This window comes from Meleagris gallopavo, chromosome Z (genome assembly GCF_905368555.1).
Source record: "Meleagris gallopavo chromosome Z, MGAL_WU_HG_1.1, whole genome shotgun sequence".
NCBI lineage: Eukaryota > Metazoa > Chordata > Aves > Galliformes > Phasianidae > Meleagris > Meleagris gallopavo.
In genome coordinates, this window is record NC_139435.1 from 54,175,170 (window position 1) to 54,194,550 (window position 19,381).

Below are 19,381 nucleotides of genomic sequence, written 5' to 3' on the forward strand. Positions count from 1 at the left end.
GAGTATTTGGACAACGCTTTCAGACAGACGGTTTGGAGTTGGGTGGTGCTGTGTGAATCCGGGGGTTGGACTCTGTGATTCTGATGGGTTCCTTCCAACTCAGGTTATTGTATAGTTCTATAAAATCATCAGAAGTGTCAAGCTGGTCCTGCTGTTATGTTGGAAAGCGTAAGTGAACCACTAGAGGGTTGTTGTTGTTTTAATTAAAAGTTAGAAATCTGGGTTCTCCAATGAGCTTTTCAAGATGGAATCTTGTGGCCTACACTTTTGTTGTTGTTTGCCCACACTGTGTCCTTAGTCTAAGTACCGTTTAGGGTCAGGTGGTATCGCTCTGTGTATGCTTGGAGTTCTGATACCCTTGCTGATGCCTGTGCCACAGACATTTCAATCTGACAGGATGTTATCTCAGTGAGGGAGCACTTTACATCCCTACACTACCTCTGTACACTACAGGAACAATATCCACTTCGGTTCACGAAAGCAGCGGTCGAAAAAAAGCAGTGCCGAATGAACGGCTGCAACTCCTGCACACAGCCTCAGAGAACCAGGGGCTCCGGGACTGCTCCCGCCTCCCTGCCAACAGCCCCGGCCGCCGGGGGGTGCACAGTCGCGCGGGCGCCGGGGGCGGTGCGGTGCGCGGGGGGCGGGCGGCGGGCGGGGCGGCGGCGGCGGGCAGCACCATGCGGCCGCGGCTCCCCGCCCTCCCGCTCCGGCTGTGCGCGGCGGCGGCGGCTTCCGCGGGGCGGCCGGGGGCAGGCGAGCCGCCGCCGCTGCCCTCCGCATGGAGCCGCGGCCGCCCGGCGCCACCGCCGCCGCGCTGCGGGGGGCGTCGGCGGCGCCGCGGGCGGCGGGCGGCGGCGGCGGCGGCGGCGGGGCGTCCTGCGGGGGATGTGGTGAGTGCCAGCGGCGCCGCGGTGTGCGTGTGCGTGTATGTGTGTGTGTGTGTGTGTGTGTGTGCGTGCGCGTGTGTGTGTGGGCACCCGGCAGGCGGCCGCGCCCAGCCGACCCCGAGCCAGCCCCGCGTGTCCCGGCCCGGCGGGCTGCGTGTCTCCCGCGGGGCGCTGTCCGTGGTGCTGAGCGCGGTGCCGGGCGCGGCCGCTCCGCGGCGGCTGTGAAGGCACAAAAGGCTCGCGGAAAGGCGGGCTCCCCGTCCCCATTCTTGAAACGCAGTCACCGTGCGGGAGTGGGATAGTCGCTGGGCTAGGGAAGAATGAATGTGGCTGAGCCTTGTCGGGTCCACACGCAGATTTTCAATTCAGTAGTCGCAGAAAGCAGCCGGCACATCCGACCATGGGTAATCGGCGAGAATGTAGGGTGACACAAGCACAGCGCGGGATAGCAGCCCAGCGCCGGATGGGCTTTTCTGTTGGCTTGAGACTGTATCTGCTCAGTATTTGTTTGCAGCAGGCAGCGTGAAGTGGCACCCTGCAGTTTTGCAAATGAAAACATACTGTCTGGTTTTGCTGTGCATTAGCTTAAATGAATTTGAGCTCAGTTGAAGCTTAGCTGTGTTATTCTTACATTTTCTTAGTCTTATGTCACATAGTGATAAAGCTCATGCCTGGGGGAAAATGCATCCTTACTCAGAGGAGTAAATTCATTTATTTTAGTGAAAACTTCTCTTTTTATTGTAAAAAAAGTAGTAACTATACATTCCAGTACAAATCCTCCCTTCTTTCATCCAGTGTTTGGCTTGTTAGACTACAGCATCTAACCATGCTGTTCTTTATTGTTTCCATAGCATTTCTTGTAATAAACCTTTTTTTGCATGAGTAATGAACTGCACTGTTGCATGTTCGGAATTACATTCATTTTTGAATCTTAAATATATTCTTTGCTGATCTCCTGTGTCTCCGGGTGAAGAAGCCATGATTTTGCATTCAGTTATCCACAGGTCTTTGCTCCTAGATACTCATAAGATTTAATGGAAGCTGCACTCTGTAACTCTGTGATGAATGGCATTGTTAGGTCTTTTAATTTTTATTTTATGTTATTTTTTGGAAGCTGATAGGAAGTTGCCTGCTTAAAAGGCAAACAATATTGTGTACCACAGGCATCGCTAGATTAAGACTGAGAGGAATTAAACTCTGTGATAATAAGTCTGTTAAATAGCAGGAAGGTTAGCTGTGGACAGGGAGCATTGCTTAACTGTGCAGAAGCCATAAATGTACTTTTCCTTATACGAAATGAATGACACAATAATATCACAATAATTCGGGCCAGTCTAAATGGAATTCCATGAAAATCTTGGGTTTGAGAGAGTAAAAACTAATAAATCTGGAATCCTCTCAATTCATACTCAATCTTCTTTCTGGTTCAGAACGATTTGTGTGTCATTTGCTGGCATATCCCAGCTTGTAAGCCACAACTTATGCTCATTTACTGTGCTAGAAGACCAATGTATTTTTATCATCATTATTTAAGATGAAACTACACCATTTTGCTTGAGTCTGTTCTAAAGAAAATGTTACTTCTTTCCCACTTAGGCCTTAGTTGCTTCTCCTGAAACTGTGAGAGGTTAAAAATGAAACGATTCAGGAATGTCTTTACATTGCTTCCCATTCCTAAGTTTTCTTTTCCCATTTTTTTCTGCTAGTGTAAGTGCTTCTACTGACTTTAGGCAGATTTTACCATGAAAATAAATGTTCCCCACTACTTTGAAGACAGAACCTTCAGTCATTAGGCTTCTGTGTGCTCTGCTGGCATGATCAATCATGCAAATAATCATAGAACCTTCCAAGCTGGACTGCTCATGTGACTAATGAGGGGAAATTTGAAATGTCTATGTAAAAAGAACACAGAAGCCAATCAATCATGAGATGAAATGTCAACAGAGATAATCTTTTGGCATTCGTCTGCCTTCTCCACCCCTGTACAGGAGAGGTGGTGGGGCACTCAACCTAAGGCTACTAAGTTGTTGCTCATTAGCAACAACTAAACACATATTCCTTCCTACCTTAATTTCTACTGGGATGTGAAGTTTCCCTGCAACCTCTGCAAGAAAGGCCGTGGCAGCACTAGTCAACATCTGGCTGAGGGTCGGTTCTGATGTAACAGCCTTGTTCATGTAACATGTACTTCTGATGTAACATGCACTTGTTCAGTCTTATGCAGCCCCCATATTCTTATTACAAGTACTCCTGTCTGCACTTGCAACGTATTTTACTGTCATTAAGCAGCAGTTAAAATAGGAAGAAGTTAAGGATCCAAAATGTTTTGATGGCTCAGTTTTGCAGTCATGTATGTTAATTTTATGGATGGCTATTATAGAATCATAGAATCATTAAGGTTAGAAAAGACCCGTAAGATCATCTAATCCAACTATCCACCCACCACCAACATTGTCCACTGACCTATGTTCCTCAGTACCACATCTGGAGTGTTCTTGAGCACCTCCAGGGATGGTGGCTCCTTTGTCTTCTTGGGCAGCCTATTCCAATACTACACCACTCTTTCAGTCCAACCTGAAATTCATGAACCAGTTAGCAATAATGTATGTTGTATGTGCTGGCTACAGATGGGCATTTTGACTATTTTTCTTTCATGTCTTGAGATTGTCACAAGGCCATATAATGAAATTAACACTGAGCATAATAACAGCCTGATTGTATCTATGTCGGCACTAATTGAGTTTGCAAAAATATCTTTGTACTAACAAAAATTATTTAAATATACTCACCATGGTGCCTAAAATCCATTTAATTTAATGAGAAATTAAAATTCGTTTTTTTCTATTATGTATGGATATGATATACAGAACATGTGAAATTTTTTCATCTCTATGCATCAGATTTAACTTAACATCAGATTTAACTACTTAACTGTAGTTGCTTTAGGGGTTGTTCCTAAATTTTAGCAACTTAAAAATACATTTGGAGATCTGAGGTAAAAATAGTTGGCTTAATGTTTGCCTGCACTAGGGAGTCTGTTTTTATCTTTATTCCCCAGCTTGCACACATGTAATTCTAGTGGGTGTTGCAGGCCTTCTCTGTAACAACAAGGTTAAATCCAGCCCTCAAGTGTGCTAAATCACTTAGGTTTGGTTAGTAGCCCTGTCTGAAGTGTCACATTTCTTCCTGACATACAGATGTTTCTAATCAAATGAAGAGGAGAGGAATAGGAAAGCTTATTCTAAACTTTAAACATGTTGTCAGCTCAGTCTTTGAATAGCTACATGATTTCACAGTCACTTTCACAGATGGACTCAAATTAAGAGGAAAGAGCAGACTTGAAACCCACTTTAAATACTTTGCTCTTTGATACTTTGATTTGTAGCCTTTCCCAGCACTACTGAAAATAAACTCCATCAATAGTTCATTTTAAATTGTTTTATCTATAAACATCAGTTTGAGGCTAGCTAAGATTGATTAATGTGTCTCTTTAAAAGAAAGGATGTTCCACTATCTGGAAATACTTATTTTGAGATTGTGCGCTCTGCATGCTTTGCTGAATTGAAAGCGTAAGTTTTGAGTATATTTCTCTGTCTTTCTTTAACATTCGTAGTCATGCCTGTGTAAATCCCATGTTTACATCATGGGCAGACTATTTCTTTGAATAATACTTCTTGTTGGAATAACCACAGTTCTGAAAGGCTGGATCCTGATCAAGCAGCCTGCCTGGGAGGCCCCTTTGGGATTTTTTCTGTGTTGCTTCTCCAACAGCTGTTTGAACTGCTTTTTCTCCTTTTCTCTTTTGCTTGCAGGAGTCTAGTTGCCTGTCACTAGCTCTATGTGCCAAGTTAGATGGTAGTGCTTCTACCTGGCTTCTGTGGGCTGGATTTTGCAGCCTTCCTAGCCTCCCCGCAGTCTAACCAATTGCCATTTTTCTTTTTTTTTTTTAAGATGGAGAAACTCATCCCAAAAGGCAAACTTCTGAAGTGCTAAACACCTCTTCTGAGTGCACAGTTTACCTCTCGTGTTCATCTTGAGACCAATCCCATGCCCTTGAAACAAATGAGAATTTTAATATCGTCTCTGGCATCTGTAGAGTCTACCCTGTGGTAGGGACCTTGCATTGCCAGGAGGGAACATCTTCCTGCTGACATCACACATACCTTCATTTACTACTATTTCAACTTACGTGGTAGAAGTAACAATATTTCTTGATCATTCCTTCCACATGCAACCACACACTTCTGTATTCAGTTTTTTGACTGGGATTGGTCATATGAAAGAGTCAAGCAGAGATTGCCTCTGCTTTGCTCGTGTGTCAGTCTCACTGCCCAGAGGGTTCCAATTCTGATATCACCAGCAGCAATAATGGCAAGCACAGTTTTCTTCCAAAATAATATGAGTGATAAATCATATCAGAATACCTGCTTTGCAAGATGCAATTCTTAATACTTCTAAACATGAAATGAGTCTAGTCACCTTTTTGCATGGGAAAGAAAATCAAGAGATGTGGATTAAGTTATTTTTAGACAACCTGAAAAACTTTGCCCACATTTACATGCATATATGTTTGTGTATCTTTTGATATGCATGAGAGCTGCACTCTAATGCTTAGTAGTAATGTGCTCTCATTGCATTCTGTTAGTAATTGTAATTATTTATTTGATAGTGAGCATACATTTTGCCTGCAAATAGATACATCTTCTCTGATTGTGTAACGTTCTGGAATAGCATAGGTATATTGCTGTTCTCATGCCAAGATCATCTTCAGCAATGGATGCATATCTAAATAGGGTGCATCACCGTCATTACCTTAATAAAAAATGAGTCATGCACACCAGCAGTTCCATTGTTAAAATAGTTCACGAAACTGGCATATTAGTTTATTATGGATATTTTTATTATTTATGTCAGCTTATTGATGGGTAGAGTATGCTGTAGAAGAAAAATCTGTTGCTGTACATACAAATAGTCTCAAACAACTTCCCTGAATCTCAGTGCTTAATTTAGCACTTTATGTCTGAGCAAACTAATGAAGATTTTAAATAAGCATTCACAATGTATGTCTTCACTAACTTTTAACTGAATCTATAAATGTTCAATGATTATAAAGTATGTTATGACTTAACAAAGGTTTTAGATTCTTAATTAGAATCTATATATACCAGTTTTTTTGGAAGGCAGAGAGGAAATATGTCTGCTTCATAGCTAACTTTTAACCTGATATAGCTATTGACAGAAACTGTTGCAGTTCATATCAAAATCTGACCAAAAAACCATCCAAAACATGGTCTTTGAGTATCAAATATATGACTCAGAAAACCTTTCACATGCTATCTTGAAAAATGTATGCAAGCTCTGGGTAAACAAAAGGGAAACTTGCAACTGCAGAAGCTGTCAGCTCCACATCATGTTTATCTATGCAGGAGATCGTAAGTAAGTGAGTCAGAAGAAATTTGGGAAGCATTGCCTTCCTGGGATGATATGATTCCTCCATGTTTCAAGGGGACTTTCTCACTTGCAGAGAAGAAACTACAAGCTTCAAGGATGCATAAGGAACTTTAGAAAATGTCAGACTTCAACTAAAATACATCTGGATTTCTGCACACACTGGGATTCTGGCATATTTCCAAGCTAAACTGCCCAAATAAAAAAATCAAGTCTTCAGTGTAAATTAGCCTATACATTTTCTATAATCTGAAAATGTTTTCCTAACATTGACTTGCTTAATAAGTATGTATCTATCAGAAAATGTTCAGAATGTCCTAATCTATACACAGTACTGCATCTTTTTTCATTATGCCAGAAAGTATTTTCACAGCAACAGTAATTTATAATCTGTCTACTTTCAGACAAAGCAGTTGTTATTTTTTAACGGTTATCTGTATGTATGTTTTAGCACTTTCTTTGTGTGAAAGAGCATTTGGTAGCCTGGTGGAGGGATGGAATCTGATTCACAACAGGTGAATAGGGACTCAATTAGTTTTTGGTACAGCTGTCTAAAACAGTCAGTCTTTCTTACTAGGGCAGGCCACATACATGCTCACCACATGCTTCTTTCTTCTCAACTTTCGTGTTTGTTATTAACTATTTGAGGCTGAAGGAGAACAGTTAATTCTATTGTACTGTTCAATGGGAAATATAAAGCCATGGGAAAAATACTAGCTCCAAGTAGCAAATATATTTTGATTCATTCCTTTGGTGAAATCATCTGTCATCAATCATGTTTTTACAGAATCAACTGGCAGTTCGAATTTTTCAGTATTATTTTTTATCATTATTTATTTACAATGCTCAGTACTATTTTTGATCACTATTTATAGTAATATTATTTTCCTGAACAATTTTGAAGTGCAGAGTTCTACTAATAGTCGCTATCTAGTATTGGTGCTTAAGAATCCAATCCTACATATTCTGGGAGCAAATGACTGGCTCCTGAACAATGTTTTACTGGCATATATTGCCTCCTTAAATCTTAGAAGTGTGTGGCCCCTTTGACTTTGTGTTTGAAAGTGAAACATTAACAGTTTCTCACTGGTGTTGCCATGGTTTTCAACTTAGTGGGAGTAAGCAAAGGATTGTTGATGTTCAATGGGAATTGTTTTGTAATATACTGAAGAGTCCTATTTCTATCATGGGTGGGAGAATAATAGTGATGGTGTCACATTATTGCTAGTTTTCAACTGGTGCTTTCCTGAAGACAGTAGAGATTAACACCACACTGCCTGTTGCTTGATCCCGCAGTGCTTAAACCAAGAACATTTCTGCAGACACTCCAGCTAGTGGTGAGACAGAACTCTCAGGAGCCCAGTGCTGTATGCAGCACTGATGGAGAGCAGCAGTTCATGACCACTGGTCATTTGCATAGTCGTGACCACTGGTCATTGCCGATGGTCTCTGTAGGTTTGAACTTAATCAGAGAGAATTCCAGCTGATCTTTTACATCTTATCAAAGAGTTTTACTGTGCCCTACAAGTGGATAGGTCTTCCCAAGACCAGTGAAGGTTTTGATTGATGTTTTCTATTATATGCGTTGATTGTGATGTGTGGCAAGTCTCAAGTAGCATGAACAAGTTGATCCTTAAGAGTTCTGGACAGTACTTACATTGTAGGTTTTTGGAAATACACAAAATTCTGATTTATATTAGCACTTGCTTCGGTACTGAAATCAGTGGCAAAACATGCATTGACTTTCACAAACAGAAAGAACAGACCCTGGAGCTGTTATTATAGTCTAGCATAAATTGCATTGGAAAGCAGTTTGTCACTTTAGATGATTTCAGTGACTATTCTGAAATGATTTTTCTCCTTTGACGTTCAGTAAATTGCATAGCTGAAAGTTTTAAGTATATGTGTATGCTAGAGAATACTTCTCCATCCACTTTCAAATGATAAGTTTTGGTCCTCTTCGCATGGATTTGAATGTGCATCTTCAATATTCCATAACAACACCATAAAGATGAAGTGGAATATTAATGAAATGTAAGTATTCATTAGAAATATGATACCTTCCTATAAACAGTGAGCGCAATGATTACAATTGTTATAATGAAGTACTTGGTGAAATTGGACTAGCTGAGATGTTTTTCCAAGAATCTTTTTACTATACAGTACGAATTTAAAACAAAACACAGTGAAATTTACTTTGGGAATATTTTTTCAGATGCGGAGAGATCTTTTGACAAGGGAAGATGAAAAATCTCAGGAATGGGATATTATAAAGAAATATTTTTTTTTTTTCAGAAAACACATCTAGATAAGAAAAGTAAAACGCTTCTGATCTTTTGCTGAAGATCAAGGCACAGGCTTCAAGCTGGTAAATATATGTTTATAAAGATTCTGCAGATTCAAATCTTAATAAAGCTATAAACATTTAAGTACAAAGCTACACCCAGAACATGGAACACAGAAGAAGTGGTAGATTTTCTAGGCATCTTGTCCAAGTATTTTGGTTGGGAGCTTCAAATCTAGTAAGTGGTTGCTGATGTTTGGATGTTAGGGTATTTTTATTTTGTCTAGTTTACTATTAAGTGCTCTGCAGATTTGTTTTATGCACCGTAAAGTTATTATGAGTATTTTGACTTCTGGGTAGCTATTTACTGCGAGTTTTGTGATTCATATTGGGTTTCTGGTGACTAGCTTGCACTGGTTTTGCGATGTGCTCTCTTCATCACCTCTTTTCTGTGTCTTGGAGGACCCTGTAGGAGGTTTGTATGGAAAAATACCAGAAACCAAGTAAATCCTGAAAGAGTTTATTAACACATCTTTCTCCCTGATGCATAGAAACGTATGAAACTGCTTGATGGATGCTGTGCCATTAAGTATCTCTGCTCAGCTGGATTGAATTTTTGTCCAATTGTGGTAAATGAGTATTTTGTCTCTGGCTTGGAGCCAGATTTTCAATCCTTTAATTTACTTGGGATTTTCTTTTGGCAGGACAGGATGTTCTGCTATGTCTGTGAAAATGTCTTTCTTTACTGACGAGTTATGAAGGTCAAGAGAAACATTCAGTTAGGTTTGCATGCAGCAATGTCTTCAGAAGATGAATAGTGAGAGAGTCAAGGGGAACAGAAGTAGACCATTTACAAATGCAAATTGTATTTAAACTTTCTTCTGTTATTTATATGTAACTGACCATGCTTTTTTACTTTCAATTCTGACCTACTTCCATGTGTAATTCCTGTTCTAGGAGGCTAATTGTAAGTAGATCGTTCTGAAAGCTTTCTCCAGTCATGGAATAATGAATAATCACTTTGGTGTTGCAGGTAGGATCAATGCTTTTGCTCCTACTAATGAATAGAAAGTGTGATTATAAACACTAGCACTTCTGATCAGATTTGCTGATGTTGAGATTTAAACACATATGGAAGGCTATATTAACTCTCTAATGTTCTCTTAGCTCCACATGCTTGTCTTAACTCAAAGTCCCAGGAAACCTCTCAGGTCAAAAACAGTCCCTGGAAACCTCTCAGGTCAAAAACCTGATGGCACCTTTAATCTCATCCTTACTGGAAGTTCATCAGAAGTTTCTTCCATACATGAAAATTAGTGTTTTTCTTAATCTGATATTATAAAGAAAGTTACTTTTAATAGACCTTTATTAAAGAAAAAGAAATACTGATCAAAAGATAATGCTTTGTTTTAAAATTCCTCTACTCTGCAGGGGTGTTTGCTTTACCTGGATCTATTAAGAAGCTCAATATTTGCCTTAATATCACAGAGTAGCTATTTACTGCTCTATTGTTATATTGATTTCAGAAATCCCTTTGAAATTAATCTATCTCACCTTTAGACATCACTTGGAGACAAGGAACACTCTCCTAAGCATGCTTGAATGTGGGATCACCTTTTGACTCACTTAATGAAAGCTTTCCATCTTTCCAGATTCCTTGAACTTATTAATCTGCCATAGTGGTTTAGTGGCAGATGGAATTTAAAACGATGATACATCCTCATGACTTTTCACTTTTGTTTTGCTCAACACAGCTCTAGCAGAGTAGATCATGCTCTCATATTTGCATACATACTTATTTTCTGAAATTTTCTCTTTTTTTTTTTTTGGTATGTGTATGGCAAAACACTGGAACTTTACAAAACTTTAGATTTCCATTTCTTTATGAATTCATCATGAATTCATGAGGATGAATGAACTCAGGTTTGGTGACCTGGCTAGAAGATAACTGCAGCAAGACACGTAACATATTGAGAACTATGCAGAAGACTGAAATGAAAACAAGTTAGTTGCCCTGTACTAATTTAACACAGACAAAATGTAGGAAGCAGTAACAGTTTTATTAACTGTGATGCATTACAATTCTGCAGAAAAACTAATCGGTAATTGTATAGCAATGGGTGAAACAGATGTTTTCCTTTTCTTCCTTCCTTCCTTCCTTCCTTCCTTCCTTCCTTCCTTCCTTCCTTCCTTCCTCCTTCCTTCCTTCCTTCCTTCCTTCCTTCCTTCCTTCCTTCCTTCCTTCCTTCCTTCCCCTCTTTCCCTCTTTCTTTCAGCTGACATTGAATGATAATTATTGATAATCAGGATAGGTATTATGTAATCAAATGTTTGAGGAAATAACTTTCTCTTTTTCTATAGGACAGTTAATTTGTAGCTCAAGGTCATTGCAATTTTTTTTTGTTTTTTTTTTTTCTTTTCTTCTTTTTTTTAATTTTTTTTTTTTTGTTTCTTGTGGGTTGCAGATTGCTAATTGATTTTAGGTCAATTCTACTGAAATGTATTCTAGTTTCCTTCCTCATATTTTATGCTGATCTTTTAGTTTCTTACAGTTCTATAGATTTGATCATTTTCTTACGGAGAATAAAATATTTTAGTTTGCACATTTTCATTTGTGGATACTGACTGCTTGGTGTAAATCTTTGTATATCTTCATATCTTTATATCTTTTCCTAAGTATAGGTCAGAAAGGCTGCTTTTGTAAGACGGAGATTTCATTATCTCTGGAAGTGGAACAGTCTGTTTGTCTTCATCCTCCCCGGCTAGAACTTTTTTTTTTTTTTTTTTTTGAAGTTCCTCTTCTGACAGAAATGTGAATATTTCCTTGTCATTGGCACTTCATTCTTCAATTGCTCTAAGATCATGCTGGTAGGTGAATCAGGAGGGAGGGACATTTACACGATACTGTCACTGTAATATAATTTGAATTATGCCCCTTTGCAACATGCCACCATCGTTTTTGTCTGCTTAAGTCACAACTGCCTGCGCAACTATATGAGACCTTTGCTTAGTTTATAAAATCTTTTGCAATTCAGTTTCAAATTGAAAGAAAACTTGCCTAAGTGTGTACAAGCAATTTTGACATAGAAATCTTTCTTGTGATATTGATAAAAATCTGTGACTGAAGGTAAATGGTATTGGTTTTACCTATTAGCCCTGTAGTCTCTCATACTCTGAAACAAAAGTTTTGAGATAAAAGTATTTTAGAAATCAGAAAGTAGTAGGATGCCAGTCTATCTAGGGTAATACAATGACTGTTTATTGGCTTCCTATTCTGAAATAGTCATCTGGAAGAAACACTGCGTGTTGACAGAGTGTTAAGGATGGGAGGAGACTATTGGCAGAACATGCTTTGATCACTTGGTGAGTTGTATGCTATATTAAACAGTATGTACATTTTTACATAGATTCAAAGAGAACTTGTGAAACAGGGACCTTGCTGCACCTTTTGACAGGAGAGCAGGATTTGGAGTAGTCTGGAGACAGCACCTGTGGAAAGAAATCAGAGTTCATAAACAATGCCAGAACACTGGAACCACTCTCTTGGAGGAATTGAAAAGATGTTTTTTTAAAAATCTGCCGATATTTGTACATCTTACATTTAAACATTGTGGAATTTCATCTTTCACATGTCTAGTTTTCATGTGAACCCTAGAAAACGACCTAACTGAAGAGATTTCAGAGGAGAACTACAGATCTAGCTAACAGTTGAAAATGTGGTTTGCAAGGGATTCAGTCTGCTGTCTCTGCAACAAGCAGAAGTCAATACGATCACCTTCTATTAGAGGAAAATATCACTTGAGGATTTTAAATTAAGACTTTTTGCACTGTGTGCTTCTCCCACATTTATTGGACACTTGAAATCTTTGGGGAAAGTTGTAGAGGCTCTGTACAGAACTTCAGAACAGGCAATCTCAGTCATCACTATATGTCTGAAAGTAAGAGAACAGTGAAAATGAAATGTCCTAACATTAAAACTTGTTGCTGATTGAGCTATGTTTGGTTTTTATCCAACTAAAATCTTGAGAAAAGTGATAGGCAAACACTCTGGAGTGTTCAAAATATTTATTAATTTTCAATTAGCATTTCCAATTTGTGCAGTTGTGTGTGTTTATGTTTGCATCTCTCCCTGTGGCACAATAGAAAATTAAAGCCTTTACGGATAACTCTACAGAGACCAGGTTGTTTTCTTCTTTTGTTCTGTTTTCAGCTAAAAAAGCCCTTTTATGACATTGGTCTGTTGTTACTGTCATCCTTTTTTCAGTCATTCTGAAATTCAATGACACTTGAGGGTTTGGAGGGCATTTTGATGTGGATGAGTATACATAAGCAAAGAGATGTTGCTATTAAAATCTTTGTACTTGTATCTTCTGCAGAGGCATTTCCCTAGCTAAAATCTGTCCCTTAAAATTCATTCTGCCTTTTCTTTTGAACTTAGGGACCCATTAGATGTTTGGGACAGGATGTTAGAATTTAAGACACAGGCAAACAAACATGAAGTGCCTAAGAAAAAAAGGAAACCTGCTGAGAAGCAATGTGGCCCAGCTGTTAGAGCCCACTTCCTGGGGACTCAACATATGCCACTGCACTTTAACTTCCCTCTGTTCTTCTGATCAGGTCAGTTATTAACATTTGCAAGAGGAAAACAGTATTACTTTCATGCGAGGATGTGTTTCTAAAGTGCCTGACTACAATGTTAAGGAACATATATTGCTATAAACCTTGGTGCTGTGAAAGAGATTCTGAACTAGCCTTTTTTTTTTTTTTCTGCACTTCCTGTCAACTTACTCTCAACTTCAAGGGTAGCCCCTGGATTCACACTGAACAAAATGTCTTAGTCCTATCAGGATAGGTGAAGAAGAAAACAGGATCGTCCATCTGTAACTGGAAGTATCTTGGAGTCAAGAAAGTAATGTGTCATTATGATAGTGAAATGGCTTTTAGATCTTCAGTGATGTTGGCTGGTCACTCACAACCTCCTCCCTTCCCTCACTAAAGCAGCACTCTTGCTTTGCCACACCTCAGCCACCACTGGTTTTCTTTTGGGCTGGGAAGTAATTGGGAAGTGGCCTCACTTGTTCCCGAGGAGAAGAATCTGAATTACTAATACTGACAGTTGTTTGCCAAGCAACCTGATTTTTTTTTTTAGTGAAACCTGCAGGGACATCCAAAGATGAACACCCTTGGCAGTATCATACAGGCAATAGCTCCGTATGGCTGACACTTAGAGAAAGGGGTCTAATTAGTTTTGGCAGTGGCTTGTAATTCAAAATGACTTGTGTCCTCACTATAAATACAAGTATGTGGGTGTCTGATAAACAGAAAAAACAAAAAACACTCCTGATTTTCAGATGAGCAAACCTGGTGCATTGGAATTCTGCAGCTAAGAGAAAGAAAACTACTCTGGTGTCATTTGTTTTGGAGAAGTCTCATGCTCAGTTGTCTTGATGTCGGATCCTTCTCAGGGGAATGAGTTGAAGGCCTCCTACTGAGTGGAAAAATGATGGGAAAGATACAGAGATGAAAAAGATAATTCCTGCAAGACTCTTTCCTCTATACTGATTTATTAATGGTCAACACAATGGCTCCTATCTTGCAAATATTACAGTAGTGTTGGACCACTGTTTGTTTTAAATCTTAATTAAAGAAGAAATTTAATGAGTGATTCTTCAAAACACAAACCTTTAGCCTCAGTACAGACTAGTTTTGAAATCTTCTTTTCCTAACAGCTATAGTCTTCCCTTATTGTTTTTGCAATTAAAACTTAATCTTACTTCTTTAATGTTATTTGCTCAATAAGCGTGTTGTATCATACAGACTTTAACATCACTGACTGCAATACTAATGTTTGTAGATAACCAAGAAGTACCAGATCAAGTCTGATGCAGCGCTTCACTGCTTCTATACTAATGAATCTTTTTGACCCACTGATATTTTTGATGGACTTGCTCACTCATTGCTGGGTTTTCCATTTCCAGTGTTTTAAGTATCATCGACATTTTCCATAGCAACTCACTTTTTCTGCTGCAAATGCAGATGGATGGCTAATGTATTGCTAGTCTGTGTAATTCTCCCATTGTAACTGTCTTAGTACAGTATTTAAATATGAGTTATTATTCCATCTTGCTTAATTCTAATCTATTTTGAAATTAGGTTGCAATGCAGCAGAATACTGTGAACAGCAATAGTTAATTTTTTCCTCAGTAGTTGCTACATAACATGTAGGCATTTTTCTTAGCAGTTTTGTACATTTGGGGCCATAAGGTAATAATTCATAGCTTGGTATTGAAGATACAGCTCAGAGACATGCAGTTAATGAATGAACATAGTTCTGACAGGCAAATGTCACTATATATTCAAGAGAAGCCTTTGAAGGATACAATAAATATGAACCAAGTAGGTATTTTAACTGGTCACATGTTGTAAAACTGTCCTAAAAAATGAGAAATGTCTGCGTAGAGAAGACAAGTTATTATAGATACAGTCAACTGCATTTCAGATAACAAGATACTGTTGCTTTTTATAGGGCCAAAAGAGACTTCTTGTAAAGTCAGCAGTAATAAACTGCTCCACGAGTATTGCTCTTAACAGCATACATTTTAATTGTAAAGCAAACTGTGAATAACACCAAACTGCAGAGTGAGGTAGTTTTCTGTCACATTAAACTTTGATTATTGTAAAATGCATGACTAGCCCTTGGACAGCCAGGATATATCGTTAAGATGCTGCACAGGTGAGGAATTTTACAGACACATGTATTAATAACTCATCTTCACTAATGCTGTTCTCTAGCATGCTGGGACTAAGATACATACAATTTTTGCTAATCCTTCTAGAAGTAAAGATGAAAGCCTAATGATGGGAATGTTTAAAATCAGTGCATCAGAATCTAAGTACTTGCCCAAATCCTGAGGACGTATGAAAAGCAGGAATCTCCCAGGAGAACCAAACTTGGCTCTCTTTTCAGGAAAAGCTAAGTGAACAGACAGGGCTTTTGCCACCTGGCTTGTAGGCACACTTCCTGCTGTCCTTGCCATCTGTGTTGATAGCCATTTAGCCCACTATAATGGCTCAGACTGTGTTAGGTTTCACGTTAGAGATGTTATTCATCTTTTGTTTGTGGGTAAAACAGTTCCTGAATTTGACACACCTCTCATCTCTGGATATTCAAAGGCTGTGAATTAATTCTCAGAAAATAAAAAAAAAAATCAAGGTTTGACTCAGTAAAAATATATTTAATTTTTCTTTAGTTTTGAAACTTCTCATATAGTCTTTTCCTGGTTTCTCTAAGGCTATTTTAAACAAACAGAAAAGAGAAGATTCTAGCATTATGCTGTAAGTACAAGACCCAATGTAATAAAAAGCAAAAGACTAAACTTTGTGACACTCACAGTAAGACAGAGAGGTATTAAAACTGTTATTTTGCTTAAAAGACTCCAAAAGGATGAGGGGAATGGGAAGGTGAGATTTCTGCTAATGTTATGATGCTAATCCTGCTGAGAAAGCCTGTTATCTGTGTTAAAAAAAAAAAAAAAAAAAAAAAAAAGAAATTAAAGGAAATGAACAATTGCACAACACAACCGTATTTCATTCTAGATACTTGATCAATAACTTCAGGAGGAAAGGATTAAAAGAAAAGTATTAAATGTGATGACTTTGGGTATTTTGGTAAATTGGTTAAAGCTTTACTCATGTAAACAATGCTGTGCAAGCAGGCCCCGGCTATGGAGTTAATCCATCTATAAGTAGTGAATTTCCACAACTTCGCTTTTAAGAGTTCTAACTTTTTAACATTATGTCTGTAAAGGTTAAAAATTGAGATTGTTCCTCAGCTGATGTAGCAATACAATGTCATTTCCTTCCTTATGGACCATGGTTATTAGAAATACTTTAATATTTAGAATTAGAATGATGATAATATCTACAACATTGATAATGTCTGCCATTGAGGTTTTCTTCTTAATTTGTTAATAGCTGTATGATACCAATTTCTGCCTATTCTGGCAGACTAGAACGTGAGAATAAGCAGTTTTGAATTTTAAGTGTTTTTTAACCTTACAGTGCCTATGATCATTGCTACAAGCTTCTGGCACATCCACTCAAGGATCTGTTGGAGTGATTCCTGTTTCCTGATTTTACCAAAAAAGCATACAGTACTCTTGCTTTGACTGAGATACCTGAAAGCTTTGTTCCAGTTGTTTTGAAACAACTGGAAACACCAGAAATATGTTGCTCTGCCATTTAAATTATCTATATTTTGTCAGAGCTTATCTTACAAGGCTGGGATCTTGATTGTGATCCAGCTAAACACTTAGATACATGCTTAAACTCGGTAACTTGAATGCATGAATCTAGGTACATCTTTAGATGTTCTATTGGATCATAGCATAGTGCCCTGCAGGATCAGAATGTGTAAAACATAAGTGTTTTTTCCCAGATAGCATTAGCATCATACAGAGAGTACATATGCACAGGCAGCTGTGTGAAGCTGTCAGAATTCCTTTTGGAAATGTATGCATAAGAATTGACACGTTTGTCTGCAGTTTCTCAATGCCTGTTGTTTATTAGACAGCTGTGATCACTGCTGAGATGTAGGGGAAAGATGGGCTCTGGAGCTGGTGTATCAGCACTCCACCTGAAGTGTTTTTAAGGAGTCTGGCAGTCTGCTCAGGCTCTGCTTTATACTTTATCACTCCAAACTCTGTCTTCACTGAGGAATTTGTAAACAGCTCTTGTGGAATGACTTTGAAATTTCTCCTTGTGCAGCAAAAACTGTGGCTATTTTTTGAGCTGAATAAATAACTCACAGAGAATAATAAATTAACTGAGTTTCTCCTCTAATTTTCTTTTGTGTATATTTCTTACACCTGCAGTGTTGACTTACTGTCATTGAATTGACTGATAGTAAGCACATCTGAGTTTTGGCTAAGCATTCACTAGATTACGCATTGACATTGTATTTGGAAATCCTTTTGTGCAAGGCATTGTTATCACTGTTATGCAAAAAAAAAAAAAAAAAAATTACCTTAGTCTAATTTATAGTTTTTCTTGTAGGACACTAATCTTCTTTCTCATTAAACTGATCCAAAAGCACTGCTTCTGTTCCAAAATGGATAGCTGTATTAGACCTTCCAGTGTGAAAATCTGTCAACCACGTAGGTCACTCCAAAAGTAATGTCCTATTTATTTCCACAAAAACTATAATAGATGCAAAGAGCACAAAGCACTATTTGATAGAGCAGATTATCAGCTACAAAACACTATTTTTCAACATAGTTAGCAGCATTAGCTATGCATTTTCACCAGCCTGCATGCTGCTCTTGTAACAATCACCGCTAGAGGAGGTGACCCACTGTTTTACAGCTGCTATAACAGCACCATAGGTAGGAAATTGTTGTCCATATAGTCCATCTTTCATCAGCCCAAACAGATAGAAGTTAGAAAGTGCTAAACTCATCAGAGAAAGGTTGTATTCTTCTCTGACATGACTCTGGAAACTTAGTCAGTATCGAGATGTAGTGATTAGAGTTGATAGTTTGTTCTGGTTTCGGGAAATCTGTAAGGATCACCCCTTTCCTATCCTAAAAGACAGTGCACATCACTTTGACCATATGGCTGTGTCTTGAACTTCTCGTTTGACGGGGAATTCACATGTCATCACTTCATGGACTCTGTCCTGTAGTGGTGACACCACTTGTCACTAGTAAAGATCCAGGAAACTGTCACCGTCAGCCTCATATTAGATCAATAGATCCTGACAAACTTGCATGTGGTGTTCTTTCTGTTTCTATGTGAGCTTTTATAAGACCAACATGGCACGAATTTTACAATTGCTTCCAACTCACTGAAGCCAATATTAATTTATGTACATGGTTCCCTGGTCAAAATGTACCGATTCATGGGGATGAGCTGAGACAATCTTCATTTTGTATGTGACAACTGTATGTGGCTTCCAGAATGTAGCTTGTCTTTCATATTGCTGACACCATTGCTACCACAAAAAGTAGTGGAATATTGGTGTAAAGGTTCAATCTCTGCTGTCATACCACCAACTTTTACCTCTGACATCATGAGACATCATCATAAAATAGGAGACATTACTTTCAGAGCAGCTTTGTAAGCAGTATGTATGTTGCCATGAAGCCCTCACCTCCTAACTCTCGATGAATACAAAATTATAAAGTCCTGCTGAGCATCACTTTCAATCAATCTGCAAATATGTATATATTTATATAAATTTGTATTATGCTTCAGTTTCCATGCAATATTCACAAGATTTTTAAATTCACTCATTTTTAAATATTAGCAGAAATAAGCTAAATTAATTCCACATTTGAGGAAAGTGGCCTCAAGATAGGATTAAGCATTTTCTGAAGTAACTTTTTTTTTTTTGATTGGACAAAAGGATTCAAACCAGAAAATTCTCTGACTTTTTAATCTGATTCTTTTGACCTCAGGTTCAGGCAGTGTTTACTACAGGCAGTGTGAGAGTTTCTGACTGAACTAGAAAACATTGCACATAAACTTACAGGTTCTTCTTCTGTACCTCCTGAGGTCTCAGCATTTCTCTGCCACAGAACTCTTCTCCTTGCCTCGCTTTATGCCAGATAATCATGAGAGAATTAAGTAGCTGATTGAAGTTGATTTTAAAACTACTTTATCTCTCAAGCCTCTTTGCATACTAACTTGGATGTTACACATCTACCCACTATTCTTGCCATATGGTCAAAGATGGATCAAAAGCCTTCCTACTGTCAAC

General features: G+C 38.4%; 1 protein-coding gene across 1 annotated transcript in view; it reads left to right on the plus strand.

Annotated features, from left to right (window-relative positions):
• Nucleotides 1-687: 687 nt before the first annotated feature.
• The window catches only part of NRG1 (neuregulin 1), a 461,683-nt gene continuing 442,989 nt past the window's right edge, over nucleotides 688-19,381 (plus strand). The window contains exon 1 of the mRNA XM_085213119.1: nucleotides 688-893. Within this exon, the coding sequence (XP_085069245.1) occupies nucleotides 782-893 (112 nt within the window). The 5' untranslated portion in view covers nucleotides 688-781. The remainder of the gene's footprint in view (nucleotides 894-19,381) is intronic.